Raw genomic sequence first — 26,834 nt, forward strand, 5'->3', positions numbered from 1 at the left:
TTGTTTGAGACTTTTTAATATTCAAAAGATTCAGTACATATAAAAAAGTGTCAAACATTCAGCAGTGAAAAAAAAACGGACTTCTTAGACATTATGAACAAAACATCACTAGTATCTATTACCAGCAAACACATGTCAGGTCGTTATAATTTGAATAATGAAACATGACTTCTCTCGCATCAAATGGCACTTTAAAATACACATATAATGTGACTACCTCGGTGACCAGTGTTTTGGACAAAATACAATCCTGTAAAATTCTTAAATACAACTTAATCCAGATGTTGTTAAACAGCACCTCTGCAAGATGCATATAGTATGCAAAACAAATTCCTAAATAAGTTCTGGGTGTCTCTAATTTATATAAGGGGAAACAAAGATTTAGTCCATCTTTCTCTTTTTTCCTTTAGCAGGAGTTTTGGAGGTATTTTCATTTTCAGCATTTGGTTCCCAGAGTGCATTTCTTACAAATCTAGAAGCAGCTCCTTTATCGAGTTTGGATGCCTTTTTCTTGTCTGCTATTTCTTTGACCTTGTTCATGTATGTTCTTATCCTCTCCTAGGAAAAAAAAAAAAAAGAAAAGTATATTTCACACCATTCTCCCAAGATTGCTGCTAAAATAAAAATCAATGAGTAGAAGTTCTTCACACTGTATATTTCCATAAGTATAATACTTAGAAAAATAGCATTATTTAAATATATATACCAGGCTCTTTGTAAACTTCAGGCTTCCCCTTTAGCAGATTTTCTATCACAGGTACCTACCATACTAATATTTGCATGACACCCACCGTAATAGAACATAAAGTCCTACAGAAATGAAGACTCTGCATCTAATTTACACTAAGACAAGAATTGTTCTCGCAAGAAAAGTTAGAAATACAGAACTCAAATTGGAGTTTGGCCTACATAAAGATGGGAAAATAATATTTAGATATTTGACATATTTATAGATAAATTATACTGTCTGACTACTGTCTACAAAAAAAAAAAAAAGAAAATTTAACATGTCCAAGCAAAGCCAAAAAGCATCTTATACAAAATCAAAGACGTTACAAGCATTGCAGAGAACTCTTGTGGTTAAGACCCTAAAATGGTCAAGGGGTCTTACTAGTGAAAATATTTAAGGCACCCTGATGAATTTCCAGCTGTACCAGAAGTTCCCTTTATGACAATAAATAAAAAAGCCTGTCTCCACTGCCATTCCATAAAGCAAGGGGATACTTGCTTTATGGAATGGCAGAGACCAAATCATAGTCATTTGGTGTCTAGAGCTTTTTTGGAAGAAAGCATGGCTTGGATTCACACCACACCTACGTATACACTCCCAGTTTAACAATCTTGTTTATGCACCTACTCATCCTCATCTACTTCTGCAATCAATAAAGAAAATTACTTTGAGAGGGTAACTAAACCCCTCTAAGATGAGCATCACCCTCTGTTAAGTGCCTGCTTCTCTCCACTGACTAGAGAGGACACTTACAGTAATTCTGTAAAATACATAAAAGTTTGGTTGATAGATTTCAAATCTACATATTTAGCCTAATATGGCCTTCAACTCTAGAGCCTTTAGGTGTTACTGTAATACAAACAACAGTAACAGAGAGATATATATATATATATCGTGCTCTACCTGATACCCAAATGATAAACGTGGATTAACAGAACATTTATGGATACTGCTAACTAAATAAACGTTGATATTATGTAACCCACACATTTCTCACACAGCCGTTGACAGCTTTTTGAATCTGGAACAAAAGTTACGAGTCCTACACTACTGAACTGATTTTCAGTTCTCCAGTGACAATTATAAGCAACTGATTTGTCAAAAATTTGGCCACTCTTTCCATAGCAAAAACATAGCTTTAATGAGGAGAGCTTTACAGGGTCTGAAATCATGATAGACTGTAATATTTCTTTGGTGACTGAGATGGCTAATGAGAACAGATGGCAAACCTACATGTATCAACATGGGAAAAAGGAGCTGACAAATGTCAACATGACAAAAGAAATTAACTCTGATAGCTTGAATGTGAGTTTTATTAATACAGTTTGAATCCCTGTGTATTCCCTGTATGTACACAAGGAGAGCAATTCTAAAACCAAAACAATCATGACAGAACAGTCTTTTTTTAATCCCTTTCCACATGAATAAGAACATCTCAATGTTCTTGGAAGGAAAGACTGTGCATTCATTCACCTTGATACTTGTAAAAGGAAAAGAGAACTGGATAAAAATCTAGCCTATGAGAATTCACACATTCTTCAGAGTTAAAACGACTGGCAATTGTGAAGTAAAATACCGGCATAAAATATCCACAGCAGAAGAGATGAAATTTATTTTTTAGTACTGCTAAATTAACACAATATTCAGACAGTATATAATATAGGAGGAACAAGAAACTGACTGAAAGCTCATGAAATATTAACCGATCCATTTTTTAATATGATACAGCCGAGACTACTGAAAACCTCACAAAATTAAAAATAGAAGTACTCTTGTTATTCAGGCTAGCTTTCCACATTTTTCAGTCCTATCTTGCATTCTGCTGGTTATGTAAGGATTACATTTAAGCTAAGTATTTTATAATTGCCCACATTTAATATTTTCATTTATACAGGAATTAAAATGAGTTGCTATAAGTTTTGATTTCTATTTTTTTCTTCAGGCTAAATGATTTGATTTTTTAAGTCAGCAGAATTTTCAGGATAGCCAGCCTTCTATACTGTAGACATGCATCTAAATGGAATATAAAGACAAATCTAAAAGATTTATTGTAGGTTGTAAATATGTCACTAATGCAGAATTACTGGACAATACACATACAACTGGTGCCAAAAAAGCTTTTAGCTTTGTTGCTGAACTGGATTCTTTACTGCTGAGAAAATGAATTAATGGAGGACTTGCAAGGGGGAGGGGGGCTCTTTCCCGGCTTTGCTAGTAAATCAACCACGCTGTACTTTTAGAGTCATACAAAAGTAAGAAAAGGTAGCCTCAGAGATTAACATGAATCCAAGTATTTGTAAGAAAAAAATGCCATACTGGAAGTTATAAATTATTATCAGACATGTAACATTTTTCCATTTAACAGATACAAGTGAAAAGCTGCTCTATTCAGAATCCAATTCTCAAAGGTGGAGAAAAAAGATGACACTGTTCATCTTCTTCTCTAATTTCAGCAGGCTCTACAACTTTGCTTTAAACAGTACTGTTTGGAACTAAAAATACGTCTTTCTTAATTTAGACAGCCCAGCAGGGCGTATGAACAGTTACATAACACCAAGTAGCATATGCATGCTATTATGGCAACATATCCATTTTAAACATAGATATAAACATTTTTTTTCCCACTTCTATATCAGTTAACTGTCCCGGACAAGTAAAATATTGCAGTGCATGCAACGTAAGTGTAAGAATCTTACCAGTTCTTTTTTCACTGGATGTTCCTTTGGATTGATTCCCTGAGTAGCCAAGTACACTGCAAGAAAAAAACATGGGGTTTTTTGAAACTGAAGGCTGTGATGACTGGGGACCAATCAGTCAGATACGAAAACTGGAGGTTCCACATAAAACTATTAATAAGAATTGCAGTTAACTGTATTGTTAAGTATCTGACAAACTATTATCAAATATTGCAGTTAGAAATAAATAAATCTAACACAGTTAAACTTTCTGTTAAAAGGATAGAAAAGGCTGCCACAAAAAGAAAGAAAGAAACACTCACACATGTACAAAGTCAGCTTTTGTAAATATAAATTTTTGATTTGGAGTTTCAACATCATTTGTCCTATAGATGGCAATAATTTGGGTCCTCAGGGTAATTACAAGTTTATAATTACTTCTCTATGAAATACGATTATTTCATGTTTGCAGCTGTCTAGAAGGTGTTCAAATGGCAATCATAAATACTACTTTTTCCTCCTACGACATACTTACCCCAGAACATTGAATTTAAAGTGTATACCGAAACCAAATCCATCTTTGCTTGCTCAAGAGGCTCCAACTAGAATGAAAAGAACACACCACATTTGCACAGTTTTAAGCAAGATGTGCACAGATTTAAGTAATATGCACATTTTATAATTGTGAATGTATTCATAAAAAAAACCCACGCTAAATGAGCATATTTTTGCACCACGAGTTCACTGAGACCATGTCTATGCCTATTTCCCTGCCATTCAAAATATTAATTCAAAACAGTTGTTGCTATCAATGGAAAAACAAAACAAAACAAAAAAAGTCTTAAGATCACAGAAGCTTAAATGTGAATATAGTATACTACAGACAATGAATACAAACACTACACATGGTAGACTGTGTGTTCAACACTGCTGTAAAGCAAGGGAAGAATACAGGTAATGAGGTGGGTTTTTTCCTCGACTGTCAAAGTCAATTTATTATTTTAGTCCTATAGGATTTCCAGAAACTCTGATAACATCATTGTACAGCTCACTAGTTCTAACATGGATACTGTCAAAAGATCAGTGTTGTCAAGACTGTTTTCTTCATAATTTATTTGTGTTAGAAATCCTCAGAGGATAAAGAAGTTCCCTCATGTGCTGGCTTTTTCTTGCCCTAAAGAAAGTACATGTTAGGCTTTAAATGCTAAAAGATAGAGGCTTGTATGAAGTCTTCAGGCAGTACCTTGCTCTGTCTTTATGCCCTGAAAAAAACCCACATTTTACAGATTTGTGCTTATAATACAGCTAGAGAAGACAGCACAGTTTTTCAAGCACCAGATTCTGCAAGTCTAGACTTCCAGAATCAGATCAGTTGTCACTGCTGTCAATTCATCTTTACATCCTTCTGGGTATACCAAGTTCCATTAAGTTTGTTGTGAAAAGGTCTCAGACAAAAATGTGAATGATCTCTGTTACAAAAGAGCACTCAGCATGCACTTTAAGGAAGGTCAGGAATAAGCTAGAATGTCCTCTACCTAAATGACTCACTCGTAGGATCATCACTTTTCAGCTTGAAAGAGCATATATTTCATTGTTTTGTTTGTAAGACTGTCTGGATATCTTAGAAATATAAGAACTTCAAATATTAGGAATCAGGGGTAGGAAGTGTCATATTTGTTATTTCTCTGTGCAGTGGATGACCTAACAGACCCTTTTATTTCAGTTCAGGTTCCCAGGTATTCTTGTATTAATAGCAAAAAGATTGTCAAAACTAAGGTTATTTACCTTTTGGAGAAGCTCATTCCTGGAAACTGACATCATTGTCTTCAGCATCTCATCTACAGAAGCAAGAGATTTTTCAAATGCTGCAAGATAATCATGAATTTCAGTGGGGTATTCTTCTGTATTAATATCATCTTCTGACATTTTCATCTGGAAAGAGGAAACAAAACTAATAATCCTTTTCTTGAAGTCCCTACAGAGTCAAAAGACTGTATTTTACAATGCAAAGCATTACCATTCATTCATTAAACATTATAAGAAATACCTACTTCTGAAGAGTTCTAGCAGGTAATGTCAATAGTGGCACAGTTACAGGTCCTATAATTTTAATTTCAAGGGTATCTCCTAACTGCTGTGCAAAATGGCATGAAGGAGCATTACAATTGACATGACTGTAGTACCTATTCTTATAACAGCCCCAAACCAGTATTTAGCTTTTATGGTCTGTGATAGAAAGAAATTATTTGCTTGTTTAAAAGAAGTGCTCTATAAATCACAGTATAAAAAGAGCTACACCAAGCAACCAGCAGCACACTGAAAAAAAAGAAAATGGGGATATGGCTTCAGCCTGTCTTCGGAACAGACATTACTTCAGCTTTAAAGTGGTTATGCAGCACCAGTTATGTCAGGGTCAGTTACATCTTCCAATGCTAAATTTAGGAGTTGATCCAAGAAATTCTTCTTATGAACCCTGTATCCAGTTTTCCGAATTCTCTATGGGGTATTATAATCTGCAAGCTAACTCTACCAGTAACAAAGCTGAGTTGATTTTGGGATTTCAGAATACTCTGGAAATCTTGTAGACACATCTATGCACAGCAACTGTGAGATAAGCAAAGATGTGAAAAATCCCAAAGCACTCCCTTTTTTGATCCCAGCATTCATGGTAACATGGCAGGGCTACTGCCAAGCCATCTGGCTGCTGGCTTACAATCGGTGTCTTTAATTCATCTCAAATCATAAACCACTTATTATCTTGGGGAGTTAATGTTACTTAAAGCTCGGTTATTTTCTACAATTTCTGACTGAGCAACAACTTTTGGGACGTTGTAAGGAAAGAAGAGAAGACATATATTTTTCCTGCCCATTTGGTGAGCTGCATCAAGAACAGTGGGAGCACCTGGACCGTTGCAGTCCATCCTACTTAGGATCAGTGTAATAATCCCACTACCCAGCCGCTGAGTAGAGGGTGAGAATGTAAATTGGAGAAACTGCACTTTGAAAATTTCATCCCTGAACACCAAGCCACACAGCCAGTGCAAACAGCAAGGAAACAGCAAACAGCTGTCACATCACTGGAGTTTGTTTTAGGTAAAGATTTGATCTTTCTCTTTTCCTGGCAAGAGCGTGGTATGGGTGAGAGAGGTTTCTTTTTATTTATCTTGTCTCCTGGAGGTAAAATAGGAGGAAGACTGGAAGGAAAAACAGTGTGGAGCTATTCGAGTTTGTCTGCAACTCCAGTTTTTAACCGCACCAGCGTGACTCCAGAAATGCAATCAGCCAGCTAACAAGCCCAGTTTCACTGCTGTTGTTTAGATAGTTTAGAATTATAATCCTACTCAGCTGCATGACTTTTCATCCTGGTCAGAGCTGTTTTTCAGATTGAGTACAGAATCACGGTGCTAACCATGACATGTTGAAGGTCTCCTCCCTACCCCAGCGTGTAACTCACATATGTAAATACTGTTTCAGTCAGCTGCAGCAGACCTAAGCAAGAAAGCTGAGCTGGACCTACAAGATGCTGCCCACAGAAAGGCAAAATACCAATACAATTATTTCTGCCCTTTACGATAGTATTGTTTGTGTTTTGTTCTGTCCTGGCCACCTGCATTTTAATCACCCTTGTCAGGTTGATTAAAAGAGTCCAGAAACAATGTTTGTTGTTAACTTCTAGACATATAGTACAGCACAGAAAATACTCAAAGCTGCAGAAGAAACTAGATTTTCCCAGCTGTTAATACAATTAAGCCTGGTTAGAAGGTATCTGTCAGTACACATTTACACACACAGGGAGAGAGGTGTAATCCAATCCAACAATCATCTACAGAGTTTACCATCGCTACAGCACTTAATCTACTATGGTTTTAATTTGATGGACATGCATGAACATACTGATAAACTCCAACTTTTCTCTCTCTCTTTTAATGTGGGCATCCAGTCCCAGCAACTGCAGGGAAAAAAACCCGCTGAAAAACTCCTGCAGCAGGAATGCGTTACCAGTCAAAACTAACTCATGCTATTTTACAGCAGTTGCAAGGATAAACAGTCACTAGAGCATATATGATATTCCTTCCAATATCTCAAGCTAGACCTAAAGTATAAGACAGAGAAAGAATAGGAAAATCGAAGGAAATCACAGATAACTGTCTAAAATGTATTTTTTCTACGATTGCTCTCTCATGAACCATAAAGAATTAAGTTTGCCCTCGTATCACAAGTATTTACTTGTCACTGTCAATTAGCAAGGAAAGGGGAAAAAATGCATCAGTCTTCAATGGAACAAGCCCGTGTACAGTACCCTTCATTGATAAGTCCGGTCCTGCCCAGGGAGCGGGAAGAATTCGTTAGACTTGTGTTTTCTGTTCAACAGGAACTAGCAAGTTCCTACTCCTGCTGCATAGGGACCTCTCTCTTTTCATAAAACTGTTGTTTCAGCATTACTAATCTCTAAGCAGGATCTGTTACAGTGTTGGCACATGCCAACAATAAGGCAGCAGTCAACAGCCTAAAATAGTTTGGATAACATTAAATCAACAAGAACAAACTTACACTACGTTAGAAAACATGTACACCGGAAACTCCACAGAGTTGTTTCTGCCAAAATCAATACATAGACTGCACAGTCACACCTGCAGAATGACAAAGCCAAGGATGGAAGGCGCTAAGACCACATCAGTTACTCTCTAAACATACCTAAAAGCCACACTGCCCTCAACAGTTGTGTTTCAGTTACTAAATCACAAACAAAATTTTCCTCAAAGTTTTATGAGTGTTTCTCTATATATTTTGAACAGGTAAAAATTTAATTCAGTTCCTGAAGTTGATGTTTACTACAGCAAATCTGTTGGATTTGCAGACTTTCAGCCAAATTGTATTTGGCACAGAGATTCCGCTATTAAAAAGTTAAGGACAGTACAAATATTCAGATAAGAGAAGTTATGAAAATAACTTGCTGGGTAAGCATGTGAATAATGGGTAAGTCTAAAGGAAATAAGGATAAGACAGCATTTTCATTATCAGGTAATAACACCTATGAACACATAATCTGTGGTTGTGTACACGATGGTAATACTTTATAAGATCTTTAATTTTGAGAATGCAAAGGGAAGTTCACAACCCATAAACATAAAATAGGAAAGAAAAGGCCTACTTTGATTAAGGACACTGAAGCAAACAAATAGTGATGAAAAATGTGGTATGACTTCATAACATCAATCTACCAGAAACAACTTTCCCTTTTAACCCTGAGCTGAAAAACTGCTGTGTAGTTTTTGGGAAAAAAGCATAAAAGAAAAATATATTTGTGGAAGAAAAGGACTTGAAATCACAAAAGTAAACCATTTTAATGAGAAAACTTAGTCATTGCATTTAAGTCTGATCAAAAATTGTCTTACAAGTTTCCACAGATGAAAAATTTCTGAATATTCTGAAATTTCTGAAAAATTCTGAATAAATTATCATTTATTCAGAAACATGACTACATTTATGTAAACTTCTGCTTACACTTCGTTTTCTCTCCAGTCAACATAGTATAAATCAGCAAGTAATACACTCAACCTGCAAAAAGGGAAGGGAGGGAAATACTATGAACCACAGAAAGACACAAATGTGGAGAGAAAGCAAGAGAAAATACCTCTTCTTATGCAGACGGTATAAAAAAGACTAAACTGGTGACAATCATAAGCAGTTTGCCATAGCGTTAATGTGGCTATTGATCTAAGATCCAGCTGAGTTAAATGCTGTATTAAGGAATTTTAAATAAAACTAAACAAAATACAGATGACTGTGCACAATACAATTAGCAAAATTGTCCACCTTCACATTTATCTTTCAGGAAAACGAAGAAAAGAACTCTGCAGACATCTTTCAAGAAAAACACACCCATGACTGGCATACAAAGGTAAGAAAAGGAAAAAGGGAAACCGCAGACAATTTGCAGGTGGCTTTTATGAATAATCTTTTAATATATCTGGTGTTTTAACACAAGGCTTAAAAAGTAATTGCCAGCTGGCTTAAAAAGAAAAACCAAGCCTCCTTTCCTGCCCACCCTCACAGCAAAACTGTATCTGTCATACTGAAAGATATAAACTCTAATTAGGCCCTAGGTACCTCTATGAATGGTGAAAGCAATGCAAGCTACACGCATATATCGACGGGGCAATAGGAAACTCTGAGAGAATTTTAAAACGCTCAGTGTTAGTGTCACGCACAAGGTTTTCCACTGGAATTAAAACTGCCAAGTTCACGATAAAAATGGTGTATTTGAAATATTTTGTAACATGCAAACAGAAGACAAAAAGTAATTTGGCATCCTTTGTTCTGCTTAATATTGCAACTCACTTCACATTTCATGTTAATTCTTACCTATTTCTTAAGCACTAGAAGGCCTTGTCTTCATACTGAGCTCATATCTTTTATTTTTTCAGATTGTTCATTTAACAACAGTTTAGACTTTTCTTCTTTTCACAGATATTTCCAGGTTATATAGAGAAAACCAAAACAAACCCAAAACCTTTTGGACAGGGCACATAAAAATACTCTTAAATTCAAAACAAATGCATGAGCAACATCAATATGACAAACTGTCTCTGTCAGCTCCTAAAAACTGACACTGTCCTCCCTCTCATGAGTTCTGACTCGCAACCTGGAGTGAATGTAGCTGATGTGCACGTGCAGCAGAGATGTCCCTTCTGCTCTAACACTGTAGTTTGCGGCTGTGGCTATAGGACAACAGAGCAACAAGGAACAAGCATCTTAAATTTAAGGCTACCAGAGATCATGACTAAGTTCTTTGATCATAAACCTCTTTTGGGCAGAGAAATCGACTTTATTCCATGTTTGCAAAGCTCTAAGTACAATAGGCTCTAATCTGTGACAGACACTCCTCAGCATTATTGCTGCATAATAATTAGTTGCCCACTAGTTATCCCTGTGTCCACAGATCTGTTTTGCTACTAATGCCTCTCAAGCCAGCTTGGGGCAGCTGGAGAGTATATCTAGTACCATTAGTCAGAGTGCTCTTGCAACGCCAATTCACAATCTTGTTTGCAAGAAAAATTTCCATTGCAAAAGTAATTAAGCCTACCATGAAATACCAAGTATGCACCAACAGGCTTATCTTGATCCCCTTAAAAATATCCCAACTCGAGCCTAATGCAGAATTTGCACTATATTACAAATGGGCAACAGCCGAGCAATCATTTTTAACCCTGCCTTCAAAGCTAGGCTCCAGTCAGCATCGCAACCTGCACAGAACCCTACAGAACAGCTCACAGCCATCAGGCTCTTGATGATGCCACTGAAATAGAGTCTTTTCAGCCTCTAGAGGATTTGCAAGGTTTATTCTGATATGTCTTAAAAGAAGATTAAAGTTTAAGAGGAAATAATATTTTTGAGGCTCACCTAACACTTCAGCCTGTGGGGGATATCACATTAGAAAATTAGTATCTCATCTTGGCTTAAACAACCCATATTCACCGCAGCCCTATCTATATCCACACAAACCAACTTTGATGTAAACCTGCAACTCAATCTGCATGATTGTAAAACATTTTTATTCTCTGTAATCAGCTGTCCTACATTCCACATCTTTGATGACGCAATCATTTCCTCTTCTCAGCAAATCTAATACATCCTAGCTCTTGTTCAGCTCCAACCTGTCGCTACACCCATCAGTAAGTACAATCATAAAACCATCTTTATTCAGGTATGTCCAGAACACTTCTTAGTGAGAGGTTTTCATAAAAGCTTTCACACTCAGACTATGCTACCACAGCTCAGTTCAAGATTGGGGCTTTAAAGTGATGTTCAATTTTTACATCTAAACTGGTCTTTAAAACATACACTTTTGGTTGCACAGAATTTCTTGTACAGCAAAACACTGTCTCCTTGCATAAAATGGTTTACACATCATCAGAGTGGATGAAACTCAGTATCTCTGTATTCCAGGGGGTTTTTGTTCATGACAGCAATCAATACTGAATACCTCTGTCCTACCAAATTCGCAGCAAACAGGAAATAACCTGCCTCTAGTCCATAGCTCTCGTATGCTCTAAACCCTGGAGTTACTACCTCTTCTAAAATTTGCTGACACTCTCCACTGCACTTCATGCAGTACCTTTCTCTACTGTTTAGAACAACGACCCAAATCTATTTTTGTCTGTTCATTGTTTGACTGTGCTAACAAGACTCTGTTCAACTATTAGAAGCGTATTTACCCATTTTTTTGGTTGAACATAACGTGAGAGGTTGTTCTAAACATTGTGTTCTAAGCATCAATCTCAGTAATGCAGGAGAAAAACAGGCAAAATCTTTTCTGCCTATCCCCTAAATAGAATTTAAGAGCTGATAATGTGACAAAAAGGAGACCAGCTACTATCAGCAAAGAAAGGGTATGTGCAAAATCACAGAAGTGAGGGAGTAATAGGGAAAACTCATTTGGAGACATGGAGTTTTCACAGGGATTGAAACAGATTAAATTAAGCATTGTAGAATTGAGAACAGATGAAAAATTGATTCTAAAAATCTTAAAACACTTCAAAGAATTTATCAAAAAGATTTGTGTGATTTCTGCGCTCCATTTCTGATAGGAAGCCTAAGAATTCTAACAAGCGCTTCCAAGTTTCTCATGTTCTGGGGTATAGCCTCACGTTAAGTGTTTTCTGATTTCTGTAGCAAGGGTCATACTGCCACAGGATTAGCAATATCCAAGTAGTTTAGGTTGGAAGTATTCTTTTACAATTTTAAAACCAAGAAATGTGGCAGACACCTTTCAATTTTGATTTATTTTACAGTCAAATCTTTCCATTTTTGTTTGTCTCAAAAATGAGGCCTCTTAATTAGCACAATCTAGAGTTTAACTTGCAAATCAAAGTCCCCTACTACATTGCTCACAGCAACTAACCTTGCAGTCAGGATGCTGTGGCAAAGTGTAAGGAAGGGAACATCTTCACCTCTGTAGGAACATGAGAGAACCTTAAACAGACCTACTTTATTACAAAGTACTTGAGCTCAGTGGTTTTAATTATCACTTGCATTTCTGCTAAGGGAAAAGAGCGGTGCTAGACTATTTTAACCATGGCCTGTACATGCAAACTGCATCTTCTCTTTGAAAGCCGTGCTCTTCTAACAACAGTTACCAAGTTCTCAAGGCTCCTTCCTCTGCAACACTATTTTATTGACATTTAATAGGAACGTCACTGTTTACTGCCTACAGTAGAACCTGCCATCCTCAAGGCATGGCACCAGCTGAGAAGCCGATAGCCCGTATTCTCTTTCTCGCATGTAACTATACAAACCATGCGTTAAACTGTACTGCACACATCACCCTCAGTTCTGGGAAGTTACGGAGGGGGGTCCCCGCATTTGGGACAGTGACAAGAGAACAACCTGGACAGTTTAATGTGGACTTAGAGCTCCCCTGGAAGCCTGGTTCAGCTCTTGGGCCACACACAGGTCCCTCCATCACATGCACACCAGGTGAAGTAGAAGTGTGTGAAAACCAAGGCTTTCCCAACACTTTATAACCAAAATCTCCTGTTCTGACACCTCTTTGTGACAGACGGAACACCTTACCCACCCTTTACAGACATGGTTGAATTTTGAACAGGATTCTGACATCAAACCTGACTTCCCAAATGTGTTCGGTCACAACTTCCCACCTCCCTCTTTACAAACGCCTCTAAAAAAAAAAAATTAAACCACACGGAGCGATCTGACTGCGTGGACAACAACTCCCACGCCAAGGACGGACCTCCATGTCCATGGCCCAGGCCCAGGCCCGCCACCGGCACCCCGGCCCACCGGCCGCGCCAAACCACCCGGGGGAGCGGGGGGGGAGCGGGCAGGCCCATCCGGGGGGTGAGGGGTGCCTGTGCAGCCCCACGCGTGGGGTGCGGACACGGGAGAGGCGGGAGGAGCGGCTCTTACCTCCGGGCGGGCAGGCAGGCGGCCGACCGGGGCAGAGCGGCACCCGGGGCGGGGCCTGTTCCGGCGCGCAGCGGTGACGTCAGTGCAGGTAGGCGGGCTTTGGCGCACGCGTGTCCGCCGTGGGGCGGTGCTGGGTCGAGTAACCGCTTCTGGGGAGCCGCGGTACCGGTGACGTGCCAGGTACGGCGATGACGGCGACTTCCGTCCGTAACGACAAGAAGCTCTTTTAGGGCAGAAAACGCGCTTTTCGGCAGCCAGGCCGTTTAGGTGGAGGAGGTGAAGAGGCGGCGTGTCTCCGGCTGTTCCCACGCGCTTCTCGTTGCGTCCTGGAAAAAGGGAGGCACGAACTGGTTTGAGTGATGGTCCCTTAGTGCCAGAGGTTCCTTGGCTACACCAAGGCATCCCAGGGGGAGAGCGTCCATTCTCACTGACGTTACATATCGTCACCGCATCCTCGAATGAGGGTTGGTCTCCAGTGCTGTTACTGGTTGTAATTTCCACTGGTTTTTCTCCCGAAGATTCCCAGCAAATAAATGCGGGTTCAAAATGCAGTGGATTAATATTTCTCCATGGTGAGAGCTTGCTGTTTTGGAAGACTGTTACAAACACATCTGTTACAAACACATCTGATAAGATCTGCCTTTTACAGACTTACATTCTGATAAATAGTAAAACAGAAGTCAATATCCACATCAAAAATATTGGCATTACTAGCCAGAGGCCTTTTTTGCCTCCTTTCTGCTCACAGTCTCATCTGAAGCTTATTGTAACTGAAGCCTGCAGCCTGTTCCCTCCAAGGCAGATTAAGGTAGGATCACTGGAATCCTTCAGTGTGGTTGAAGGGGGCCTGTTCTCAACTATAGGTTACGCAGGAGTGTATGTGGCTGATTAAGTCATGGCTGGTTGCCTGAAGGGAATGTGCTGAGCTGGCTTACTCAGCATCAGGGTTTCTAGAGGAAGAGGAAAACAGGTCCAGTCTGAAGAAGGTCGAGGTCAAGGCTGGGGAAAATGGAAGAGTATATTCGTAAGCATAACAGGACTAGAATCTAGTTTGGGGTCTTATCCGGCTTCAGTACACTTCTCTGTGCCTTCAATGCAATGTAAGATATTGCAACAGTGAGCTTCCTTTTAATAAGTTCATTTACGTCTAAGTGCTATACTATGTCTATTCTAATTAAATCAGTATGAACAGCAAATTAGAGTCTTTTGCCCTACTCCCAGTTGGAGGCATATCTGAAGATCTTCAGAGGGAGTAGTTATTTGTTTACATTTTGTCATCTCCTTTTCCTCCAGGAGATTTAGAGGTTTAGGTTTTCAGTTTCAACCAAAAATGGCTGCAAAAGCAATACAAATTTTTTTTTTATAACAGAGTATTTATGAAAGCAGCAAACACAGGGATTCTTTAAGAGCCTTTCAGCTGTATGTGGGGCACACATACAGATAGTAGAACCACTGGGGCGAGGAAAGGTATCCCTACTTTCTGCTAATATTTTAGTGTAATAATATAATGTTTCACTGAATTTTCATAAATATTTCTTATTTTCAAAAAACACACTCTTAATTATTTTATCTTATCTTGCTCATTATTACTAGTACAACTACAGAATTATGCACTGTAGGTAAAAGGGAATTCAGGAGAGATTTTTTTCAAAAAATTCAGCAATGCAACAGTTTGAAGGGTAGCAGAGAAATAGCAAGACCTGCACTTTACTTTGCACTTCCAGTGTGCCAAGCGTCTCCAAGGACCTCAAAACACTCGACATATTTAATTCATTCTTACCTCAGTATTCACATACCACAGGTTGGGAAATACAGAGAGGGAAGTTGATCGATAGACTAATTGATTTACCAAACATTAGGTAGGAAGTTTCTGCCAGAGTCTTATTTCCTAAACCCAAAATTTTGTTTCAATTACAAGATCAAAGGAAAATGCAACACATGCTGATTAATGCTCAGATTCAGCCAACTCTGTAGAAGATTGTAACCACCTACAGCACTAATGCAGTACAGGTTGGACTCGGAGAGTTTTGTGATGATGCAGTGTGGCTCTCTGTCTCCTTCTAGCGGTTTACCTTTGATACAGATTTGCTACTGAAAAAGCTTTTGGAGATGCTCATATAAGAGACAAGATAAATAAAAAAAATAGCCTAGATTCTTCTGTTCTGAATCTGGTGTGAATACAAAGAAGGATGCTTGAAGGTACTCGTAATAACAAGGTTAGTGAACATAGGAAGTTCCGATCAAATATGAAATAAAACTTCTTTACGGTGAGGGTGACAGAGCACTGGAACAGGCTGCCCAAGGAGGTTGTGGAGTCCCCTTCTCTGGAGACTTTCAAGACCCGCCTGGATGCAGCCCTGAGTAATGTACCCTAGGCAATCCTGCTTTAGCAGGGGAGTTGGACTAGATGATCTCTAGAGGTCCCTTCCAACTCTGAAATTCCGTGATTCCGTGAATCATTGGCAGAATGAAAATATAGATGCTAAAATCAGACCAAAAGCAAAAGGTGTTTGTTAATAGGCATCTGTAGTCATCCTAAGGGAGAAAATAAAGCAACAGAATTTCTTCATCTGCAAGTCCAGCTTCTTCTGACACTAATCGCTCTTTTTGGCCTTTCAGTGTGAGTCTTAATGAGAGCAGCAAAGATACTTCATTAAATAATTCAGCCTTTCTAAGTAGACACTTTTATCAGCTGTCCACCATAAGCCCTTTCTGGCAATTACTGGAATGCCAGTATATCCAAACACAGAGAACGTTCCCTTTTTTATTGCCACTCTCTGTCTTAAACCTCTAGATGTTCAGCGACCAGTTGAAAATGCTGAACCGATGCAGACTTAAATGAGATTAAGTCAGTGAGAGTACAGCTACCTTGTGTTGAAACTAAACCGAGAAATTTTGTGTCTATAGCTTGCACTTAGAATGCATTTGTCTAAACTTGTGCAACATCACATTTTAAACTATTTCAAGAGTGAGTTAGTCTGCACCTGCATTACCTGAGCTGCAGACCATTTCACGACAGTTGCTGGCCTAGCATGTTTAAAGTCAAGTTATGGCCAAAGTCATTAAAAAGCAGAGTATGAAACAGTACCTTTTAAAATCCCATGTCGAAGCAAGCAAACCAGTTTGGGAGTTGTCAGTATGTATAGGACACTTGCGTCTGAAGGGCGTTGGCCACATTGTGCATTTCCAGGCTAGGCATTTTGTGATTGTGAGGCCTGTTTCTTTGCAATGTAATCTAATGAATTTGAAATGTGATGTGTGGACAGACCAGCAAGTTACCAGAAGAGTAAGCTGAAGCATGAACATTATCCATCTGCTCGCCCGTACCTGCCTGCTTACGTGCACTTGCCACGCAGTGGAAGAGGGGTGAGTACCTGATGTTTCCTCTGGCATATCAGAAGACAGATACTTGCAAAAGGACAGTTACAGGCAGCTGCCTGGCTCAGTGGCATGTTTATGGTAACTTATGTCTCTCTCTGTATTCTACAGAGACCAGATATTTGCAGGGAGTGGGAAGGCAGGGCAGGAATAGAGAGTTTACAGTGATTTATTGCAAGGTGGATGGTGAGTCTAGGAAGACAGCGCAAGATATCTGGCTGCCAGGTTTGTTCCCCAGCCACTAGTTAGGGTAAGAAGGGGAATAGAGTCTTGAGAATAACCCACAGGGATGTCTCACATCTTCAGGAACTAAAAAGCTTGTAGCAGTAACACTTCGGACAGTGGAAAAGAAGTGTAACCTCCAAAATTTTCCATCCTGTGATACAGTTTGCTGGACTCGGGGACAGTGTATGTGGCAACATAAGCGCAGGTGAACTTAGATTTACCTTTCTGTTAAAATGCTCTGGACATGGGTTTTTTTTTTCTGCACTCAAATTAAATTAGAATGGCTTTAAACCTACTAAACACAGACTCTTTTCCCTTTTGAAAACATAACAGTTCTAATCAAAATAAAGATGTAAAAGGACATAGAAAGAAGGAAACTGAGTTTGAAGTAGCTTTGTTTTAGGGAGGAAAAGTAATATAATTCAATAAGACCAGCTTAAGCCCTCTGATTAAAGCTTTTTTAGCATAAAAGATAGGGAGGATGAGATCTACACTGAGATAAAGATAGTTAGTACAGATCAAAAGAGCTTGTGTTCATGCCAACTATATTAAATGACAGGATGTGGTGAAGTGCTGGGTACCATATCTGGTTACTTTACATACAAAGCTTTATTCGCTGAATGTAGATATATCTATTAGGTTATATATATTTATATGTGGAAACTGTAGAAATAAATTGAAAGCAATCTACCATGTGTAGAGTATTTGTTCTGATATTGTTCTAAGATTGCATTTCTTCCCAATTAGTATATACAGCTGTAATTTTTTATAACTGTCTCTCTCACTAAGATTGTGGAAGTAAATTGTATTAGAAATTGAGGTTTATTTCTAAATGCATTAGAATTACACCATTCTCACTTGTTAGCTTCTGTGTATAAATTCAATAGAACTATATATTTCATACCTAAACTTCATTTTAGCAGGAAGCTTAGGACAACTTTAGGAATAAATTAAACTTAGGACCCCAATTGCAGTTGTCATTGTAAAGGTGGGGGTTTTATATTTATTTATCTGCACATGGCCCCTGCAGAGGCAGGATACAGGACTGGAAGGCTCTTTGGTCTAACCTGGTGTGGCTGCTCTTAGTTTCTCACACGCTCTGGAACAGCAGGATGTGGGAGGAAGGGAATGTGAATGTCAGGAAGGGAAAACACTGCCGGATATGAAGATGCCACAGGCCTGTGCCCCTGCACACTTCTGCAAGGCAGCAGGAAGGGTCTGTCCCCCACATCTGCTGAACAGGCCGCAAAGTACTGCCTGGTCGAGCTATGCCAGAAAGAAACATGAAGGAGAGATTCTCTGATCTCTGCAGGAAGATTGATGACTCAGAAAATGAAAGGTTTAGCCTGGGATGCAACGGAACTGAGCAGATTTCATTAGCTGCACCTGCCTTTTATTGTTATTTTTCATTGTTGCTGCAGTGCTGCCTAGAAACCTGAGCCTCACGGTGCTCCAGGCTGGAAATACTCGTAAGATTGTCTCTGTCTCAGAAATCTTAAACAATAAGCAAAAGATGAAGAGAGCAGGAGGAAAAAGCCTTTAGAACAGAGGACATCGCTAGTGTTGGATTATTTCTGGCGGACAGATGCAGGACAGGCTGGAGCAGCATCCCAGCATAATCAGAGCCAGAAACAGCTACAACTGCAGCAGAAGAGGTGCACGGTTCCAGTATGCTCTGTGACACAGGGAAGGGGGCAAGAGGGTGCAGCTCCCTTAGCCCTCACAGCAAATCCACAAATAAGAACAACTTAAGGATTTGTGCCACATGGAGTCATTCACGTCTGGGCAAAGTGAGGATAAAGTAACATTTCTGTGCTGATGGAAATGCTTGCATAAAAAAATCAGGTCCTTGGTATTTTCTGAAACACAAATATTGGCAGTGGTGGGTTTTAATGTAAGCAGCCCGTGCCTGTAAGAGAAGAAACTGGAAGCAGCTGGGACTTGGAGACTTAACCAGTAATTTACTTTGAAGAAAGAGTAGTTTCAACTGCTAGATTGTTAACAGTCAGTGTAACGGTGGGCATCTGATACAATGCAATCCGGTAAACAGGCTGAGCTACTATTTCTGAATCACTGCCATGAAAAAAGGTCCCATCAGGTCTTGAGTGCTGTGGAGTTCTGTGGGCCTTACTGCCATTCTGCAACCCACGCATCCTCTGGCTTCAGAGAATGTCTTAAATGTTTCATAACCTCAAAATCCTGAGCAACCAAGGAGAGCTTGCCTGTGCTTGTTTTATTTATGTTGCTGATGGGCTTTTCATAATGATGAAAATCAGCTTCACTGCCACGCTTAAGAAGGTGAGAGTGCAATGTTCTGATCAGGAAGTACCCTGAGAGGCTAGCAACCTTGGGTGGCCTCTTGCACATTGATAAAAGAGGAAGAAGCCATTGGTCTGGGAAGGAAACCCCAAACAGTGAATTATGTACAGGCTCTTTTTACTGCCTGTAATAACAGAGGAGGATTTTTACAGGGGCCTCCACGTGGTTCTGCAGCTCAGCTCTCTCTCCACATCCCCAGACATGGAAGCGGTGACTAAAGATTTACTAACATTGTGGAGGCAGGGGAATAAAGGCAGGAGGGAAGGGGATCTCTTGGAAGTAGAGAAAACCGGAGCAGACACGAAGCTGTATCCGTACTACTAAGCTAAACAGCGACGGGCTTGTTCTCTGGCTCAGAGACCAATTGGCATAGCTTGTGACCACACTGTTAAATTGAGCTGGTCTCCAAAGCAGGGCTGCCACGCTGCCTGCTCATGCTACAGTCCTGAATCACGCTAGCAAATAATTCTGCCAATTGCTAGTTGGCCTAAATCAACTAGTTAAGGGTGTGACACTGAAGAATATTACAGGGAAGAGAGATTCTGCTGTGATCCCCTTTGCTGCAGGGTCCTGCAAAACGTCTCTGCCTCTTTGCTGGCAATTGCCTTATTAGCGGCTGAGGAGGAGGAAGGCCAGGGTGTGGGGCAGCTACTCACTGCCCTTTAGATCCTAGATACTCCTGCAGCCACCAAGCAACACTGACCCTCTTCCACTGTCCTCTGTGGACAGTGCTGTGCAACTGCAAGAGCGGGCTGTGCAGCGAGAAGCAGGTCCTCCCAAAAAGGCCAGCAAGGAATGAAAGCCTTGTATGGCCAAGGCTAGAACTGGCCACATCACCAAGTCACCAAATAGCTCTGGCCGAGTTCCACAGAAATCCTGTCTGGTCTTTCCTCTGCGTTGAACCTGGGCTGCCGCAGGCAGTCCCGTAGCCATGCCTTACACTGCACGCAAGTGAATTCAGCTCTCGGCTCCCGCCTGGGTTACCAGCTGCCCTTGCCCAAAGTACTGGGACTCGCATTTGCTGTCTTTGCTACTACATAGTATCTTGGTGCACAAAGGCTTTAAATACACTGCAGACACATGGACTGTGACCTGGAGATTCTTTGGGGAGTGGGCAGTTGTTCTGCTCAGAGTGCCTAGTACTGGAAATACAGCAGTAACAGCATCAGGAGCAGGAAAATGCAGGCTTAATAATTGGGAAAAAAACCCCAAAATGTAGTGAATCAATGTATTTCCTGGCAGTTTGTCGGTACCAACATTACAGTTAGACAACTTTATTACACTGATGAATACCCAGGCCACAAGTTAGTAGCTTCTTACTTATCAATCAGTCAGCTTAGCCAAACAATCCCTATTTGCTATTGAATATACTTGATGGCAATAATTTAGGGAAGATGAGCTGAATTCTATTGTCAAGCTGTATCTGAAGTTATCACTGGAGGACAGATGTCTTTTTTTGATGCAATTCCCCATCTTCCTTCTGTGCACCAGTCCTGTGATGTCCCTGACAGCATCACTGGTTGTGAAGAGGCAAGGGCACATGCGCTTCCAGACATTAGTATATGCTGCGCACCTCGCAGGTTTGCCATTTATTCCCTGCTTCAGCTCTGCCCTGAAGTTCAGAGTTACAGTTGCTATTTTGGATGGTATAAGCAATAATTATAAACTAATACATTCACACATGAGCCATTCTGACTTCATTGGGTAAATTCTCAAATGCTGGCATGCTACTTAACTTTTTCCTCAGTTCTGTCTTCTGTCCTTGCTCTTTTATTACCAGTTCTGGTTTTGAATACCTTATGTATCACAGCTGAATTTTTGAAAATCAGAGACAATAGGTGGTATTTCATAAACCTCAACAGTGCACTGTATTACAGCTTCTTATACAGACTTATAACTTGCCTTTCTTTGCTTAAAATTCAGTCCAAGTCATGGCTAAGCTGTAAATAATTTTTTTTGGAGGGGGAATGAAAACTACATACTGTAGGCCAAATATACACTACCTGCACAGAAACCTTGACAGGCTCTAATGTCTAAGGACCTGTACAAATGGTGAAAGTCAAAGTAACTATATTGATGTGAAACAAAAAGCTCTGATTTGCAATAGCTGGGGATTTGGGCAACACCTGGTCAAAAAAAAAAAAAAAAAAGCAAAACCAAAACTGTGTAGCACATACTTATATTCTGGCTTCAATCATGCCCATAAACAGATTCTTCTCTTCCATGAGCATTCAGGGATGGTTTACACAGGAAACAAGCGATCGCTGCCAAGCAGATATACTTGTTAAATGTGGTCACTCACGGTAGAGCCAAACTCGGTAGCACATTCCATTCCCTGGCCCTGGGCAAGGCAGGGGTTTTCCAGAGTGCTCCTTGGTGCTGCGTCAGAGATGATTTGGCCCTGTGCATTTCATCTCTGATGCATTATGATTTTATTTAGAACACATTTAAATTCTTCAGCCTCCATGCTGCAGAGGCAAGGTGCCAGTCTTCGGCAAGAGGGGGCAGGACTATAAATAGAGAAGGCTAGGCTGCCACGGGCAGCTTTTGGTCTGCTTAAGTTTCTTGTTTAGCCTGGGAGATGCAGAAATCCAATCTGCTGAGGAGATACAGCATAGTACAAGCACTAGCAACAGCTCTTCTCTCCAGCCAGTAACTATCTTTCATTTCCTAGGTACACAGATACAGACGCTTACCTTTCCTGAACAAGGACAGCATAACTATTCATCTATACTTCCCTCCAGCTCCCAGCTTTTTGCAAACTCTTGCCACGCAAACCGTCATGTACTTTCATGAAAACAGCTACTTATGAGGGAAATGCATTCCTTCATTTCCAAACCACAAATAAAATGAATCCCCAAATTAAGTACCCAGAGGTAACAGGCATTTCATCTTTTGGAGGCCCATGGCGCTTTAAGAAGTGTTGTTTATTAACTCTTGCTCTAAGTTGTGCCACCATCAGGTAGGCTCACTAGCTCTCCCTGGAGCTGTTTGTATAAGGAAGGGACATTTTTGCTGTAGGCCAAGTACATAATAAAAAATACCACCAAGAGCACAGTTCTGCACTCAGAGTTCTTTGTTTTCCCTCACAAGTACCTGTACTGAGAGCTTTTTCTTCCCTTACTCTGTGCTTGACTCAGAATTACTAATAAAGAGAGAAACCATATTTTCACAAATTTCCGCTGTCTAGCATACCTTTCAGTGAGTATATTTTATTTAAAGAACAAAGCTAATGGAGGCCATCTCTGAACAGTGCATTTTAGACTCAAAGCACTTGAATTGATTCTTTGAACTCTACACCCCCAGCTTTTCAAAGCAAGCTGCAGTCAAGATTGCAGAGCAGTAGTTCCCCCTATTCCCTCCTGCTAGGATGCACCCTAAGAGGGACAACATTTAAAATAATTTCAGAATATGCTCTCAGCATTACACTATGCACACAAGCAGATGGAATTACTTGTGTCAAAAAAAAATATAATCAATCATATACTAAATATTACACTTGAAAGCAAACCATCAAGTCTTAAGGAAGACAGATGGATCTCATAAATCTTCACCTTCACCGAATATTTAGCCTGCATCCCTTGAAAGGGCACTTGCGGAACTGTGTACATCTAACATGCTACACAACCTGCCGTTTGCTTGCCAAGCCAAAGTAAAACCTGCATGTACACCTGCGCAAGAGGTTAGCACAGCATGTTTTTGACAGATGGACAGATGTCATTAGCCCTTGCTCAGGGATTTGACATTTTGTGCTCAGCCTTAGAAGCTTTGGTGCCAGTCCACAGCACTGGGAACCTACCTCGCCAGGGCATCCTCATGGTTCTGGACACGCTGGGGCACCTTCCCAGAGCTGAGCCGCTGAGCAATGTGCCTCCTTCACAAGGGGATGGATTCCCACTGGTCAAAACTAAGGGCTGCTTTTCTGGAAGCTTTTGTTAGTTTCAGATACCCCCCAGTTTGTTACTGGGCTTTCATCCCTGCTGGTCCTTGCTAAACCTGAGATACAAGAGCCTAAATTTGAAGGCAGGCTAGAGCTGAGTATCAGTGACCTACTAAAGCCATGGACTTCCACAAACACATCGACTGTATGGTTTACTGCAATTTTCCTGCTGGCCTCCCAGCATTCATGATTTCTCCATTCCACAAGGTTTAAAAGCCTGTGAGCCTTTTCTACCCACAGGTGCCTGCTCTCTTTTTCCTCAGCTGGTTTAATAAATTAAGATACCCAGGAGTTAATACTGACAATTTTATCTCACTTGTATTTAGCTGGAATCTTAGATGAGAAAAAAATCTGAAGCCTCTCAGTCCAAAGCTTGTCACCTCGTGCTCACCAAAACAGAGCTGACTGACAATACACGAACAAATCTGCATCCCATTTTCCTGTCAAGTTTGTGATTTAGCTATCCCAGTATCATTTTTCTGACACAAGCTGTTATTTCTAGATTTTGGGAAGCCAGTGAGACACTCATTTCTTACTATAAATAACTGTAACGCAGTAGTAGCATAGAATCATAGCAAGGTCCAGTTTGGATCCATCAGCACATTCAGACCTTTTAGACCTGCCTCACCCTCTAGTGTGTGACTTGCAGCAGTAGAGAACTCACCAGTCCCCAGCAAACTGAAGAGGCAGAGCGCTCTGATCTGTCAGATCAGAAACCTCTGATCAGAAAGCTCTTTCAGAGCTTTCCCCAGCAGCCTGAGGACATTGCGTATCCCCAGGTCTGCATGTTTGCCATTTCTCACGACCTGAATCCCAGTCGTAGTGTCGTCCTTCTGCTACAGTTTCTCACCTTTCAACCCAGTTTCCCCTACTATTTTCAATAGTCTCTAGCTTCTACCCTGTTTCCCCCATTTGCCACTTTCCCTACCTTAACTTTCAGTATTTGGCTGTTTCCTCTTCCTCCTGCATCTTGCTTGGATGCCCGTTGGTGGCAGGACCAGTACAGAGATAAAGCCCCGGTCCCTCTCTCTTTACAGAGCAGCCTCTAGTTTTGAGGAGCAGGCCCTGGAAGGTTCAGGCTTGATGCAGTGCAGGTGACTCACCCGAATTTGTCAGGAAACAATTCCTCAATCGGAAGCGTGAGAAAACAGAGCTTCTTTGCAAATGGCCACACGGGGGCTTTTTTGTAGTTAACCTGGACAAAGCCAACATTTTCCCGTAACAATCTGGCTTCAGAAGTAGTTAAATGCTTTTACTAGAAATTTGCATATGCACATACAAGTCACCTGAAAGCTAAATACCAGACAAAGAAGTGACAAATGAAATCATTAGAGCTTACTGAAATTAAGAAGACTCCCACCATACATCCACAAATAGAGGATGTGCCTGCTAAAAACTGGCAGCAGCACACACTGGTAAAATCAGAAAAGAAACACAGTGCAGATAAGGGTAATTACAAGAAAAGTTCAGGTGAAACTACAGTAACGAAGCTACTCTGTCATACTGGGTTTTGAAGAAATGCTGAATCGATGTTAAAAAAAAAAAATAAGTACCTTATCAAGTTTTTCACAATGGAGTTAAATTTTAGAAACTTTTGCTGCAAAAAGAGGAAGTTTTATCTAAGTACTGCACACTGTTCTTGTAAACCTATACAAGTACATTCATTCTTTCACTCTCTGGATGTTTGAATAATATACTTTGTTTGTATTAAGACAACACTCCATGTAATTTTATTTGTAGAATACCAAGTTACAAACAGATAGAAAAACAACAGAACATAAAAACATGTTATGAAACCAAACTAAAATAATAAAACAGTGCATTTTACTCAATAGTTCAATTTCAATACACTCTTCAATAAAAAGCTTACTCCATTAAACCTGAATATTTCAGCATTCATTATAGTTTCTATAGTGTATTAGAGAGTCACTTTAACAAAATTCTAATTGATAGAGCCAATAACACAACGAGTTTCTGTGAGGTAATATATAGTAGTTACCATTACATGCACGCATATGGACAATACTATATATAAAAAAGCCACGCCATTAAACAAGTGTGAACAGATTTGCACTGTGATTAAACTGAACACAAATAATTTAAAGTGATTTCTGAAATTATAGATTGCGTTAACACAAAGGCACATTTTATTTCAAATGTAAATTCACATTTCTAGAAGGTAAGAGTTTTGTGCCCAGGAAACCTCACAGTCAAACAACTCTAACAGCATATATCTGAACTTTCAATAGAAAGATCTGGTTTCTATTTCTTTAATCCAGTTTTAATATGGGAGAAATTAAATTAGAAACAGAAGGGCTATCCCTTCTGTATTTACAGGCTGCAAGCTATATTGCATTCTCGTCAGAAATTCTAGTTTTCCTGTCAAACTTTGTTAAGCTTGGTAACTATCAGCACCCTCACAGTTTGGTCAAAGGCACCACAAACACACAGTCCCTTTTTGTCAGGGCTCCAGTCTAGGCTAGAAATCGGCTGCGTTGACAGAGTCACATTCTGCAAGAGGCTGAGTGAACCTGCCACCCCCATCTCAGCTCCTTCAGAATCCTTCTTTGAGCGCTGAGATGGGTACTCACTGGCAAGAAGTAAAGAAAAGGAAAACGTGCACTTAAAATTTACTCATAAAAACACATTTAAAAAAGACACAGAGAAGGGTTGCCTCTGCTTTCAAGATAAGGCAAGTATATGTCTTTAAAATAATGAATAATCGTATCCAGCTATATCCACATCACATACTTAGGAAATGTTTAATGAAAAGAAAAAATGAGGCAGGAAGTTTTGCATCCTGACACCTCTCTCCTATAGCCCTTCATTTTTTTAACTGCTTGGCTTTTGCTAGAGGCAAGAAAATTTCATCTCAGCTATCCCTCTGAAACTTAATGCACTTACTTCACTGCATTTAGGATGATTCAATTATTTTGCCACGTAATGTAAGAAGATGTAAATTTAAGAATCATTAAAAGTCCAGGCTTTCAATATTCTTCTCAGACATAACTGCTACCATATGACAATTTTAAGAAATCCATTTTCTTCATTTATCACCTTGTTAACCAAAGATTTAATTATGACGGATATAAGGATATAATTAGATCTTGATTATGTTAAGAAAAGTGAGAAGGGCAAAATTCACCCATGCTGTTGTCACATTCTTTTAGGAATTAATTCAGGATTCCAGATCAAGTATTGATACCCTTTCTACTGCATTTGTAAGCAGTAATTTTAACAAGATATCTGAGGTTGGAAGTGTGACCCCCCTCATCCTTTTCAGGAAGATTCTTTCTTAAAGCAATTAAATGGTGCGTTTCTTATTGCCCTTGTTGCAGGCTAGAGAGCGATCACTTACTATTTCCAGAGATGAAGGCTTCCAGCTCCTCCACTCGTCATAAATATATCTCTGTTCTGTGGTAGGTGCCGAACCTGCCATATGGTAGATTTTTGTGCCTAATAACAAAAAAAATCAAAATCATATAGAAGTCAGTTATGGATGAGCTTCGCAAGAAAGGACGCAGAATCTTAAAATGGCAATCACTTGTACGAAGAGAACCCGGCCTTCTCATGGTGGATAGCAGAACATCTATTCTGAGGTACATTCCCTTCCTCTGGCCTTGGAACAGGACTCCTT

General features: G+C 39.9%; 2 protein-coding genes and 1 long non-coding RNA gene across 4 annotated transcripts in view; 1 reads left to right on the forward strand and 2 right to left on the reverse strand.

Annotated features, from left to right (window-relative positions):
• Positions 1-13,488, reverse strand: C1D (C1D nuclear receptor corepressor). Its single transcript, XM_074579286.1, has 5 exons — positions 13,336-13,488; positions 5,191-5,337; positions 3,941-4,007; positions 3,427-3,482; positions 1-558 (listed from the first exon to the last, which is right to left on the reverse strand). The coding sequence occupies exons 2-5, from the start codon at positions 5,335-5,337 to the stop codon at positions 382-384; spliced, it is 447 nt and encodes a 148-aa protein (XP_074435387.1). The 5' UTR covers positions 13,336-13,488; the 3' UTR covers positions 1-381.
• LOC141740482 (uncharacterized) overlaps positions 13,401-26,834 on the forward strand; it is a 16,928-nt gene continuing 3,494 nt past the window's right edge. The window contains exons 1-2 of the long non-coding RNA XR_012586059.1: positions 13,401-14,143; positions 16,602-16,701. This is a non-coding gene — a long non-coding RNA (uncharacterized LOC141740482). The remainder of the gene's footprint in view (positions 14,144-16,601; positions 16,702-26,834) is intronic.
• DNAAF10 (dynein axonemal assembly factor 10) overlaps positions 24,413-26,834 on the reverse strand; it is an 8,342-nt gene continuing 5,920 nt past the window's right edge. For both annotated transcript variants that reach the window (XM_074579278.1, XM_074579279.1), the window contains exons 7-8: positions 26,556-26,653; positions 24,413-25,787 (exon numbers count right to left, since the gene is read on the reverse strand). In XM_074579278.1, coding sequence (XP_074435379.1) covers positions 25,580-25,787; positions 26,556-26,653 — 306 coding nt within the window. In that variant the 3' untranslated portion in view covers positions 24,413-25,579. The remainder of the gene's footprint in view (positions 25,788-26,555; positions 26,654-26,834) is intronic.

The sequence above is a fragment of the Larus michahellis genome, chromosome 3 (genome assembly GCF_964199755.1).
Source record: "Larus michahellis chromosome 3, bLarMic1.1, whole genome shotgun sequence".
In the NCBI taxonomy this organism is placed as follows: Eukaryota; Metazoa; Chordata; class Aves; order Charadriiformes; family Laridae; genus Larus; species Larus michahellis.

What these genes read in the sequence shown, in the direction of transcription:
- C1D (XM_074579286.1), bottom strand. Translation starts at nt 5,337, where the DNA reads ATGAAAATGTCAGAAGATGATATTAATACAGAAGAATACCCCACTGAA. An exon ending in GGAATGAGCTTCTCCAAAAG is followed by an intron (nt 4,008 to 5,190) that starts GTAAATAACCTT and finishes TTTTCATTCTAG; the next exon opens with TTGGAGCCTCTTGAGCAAGC. An exon ending in TTTAAATTCAATGTTCTGGG is followed by an intron (nt 3,483 to 3,940) that starts GTAAGTATGTCG and finishes TTTTTCTTGCAG; the next exon opens with TGTACTTGGCTACTCAGGGA.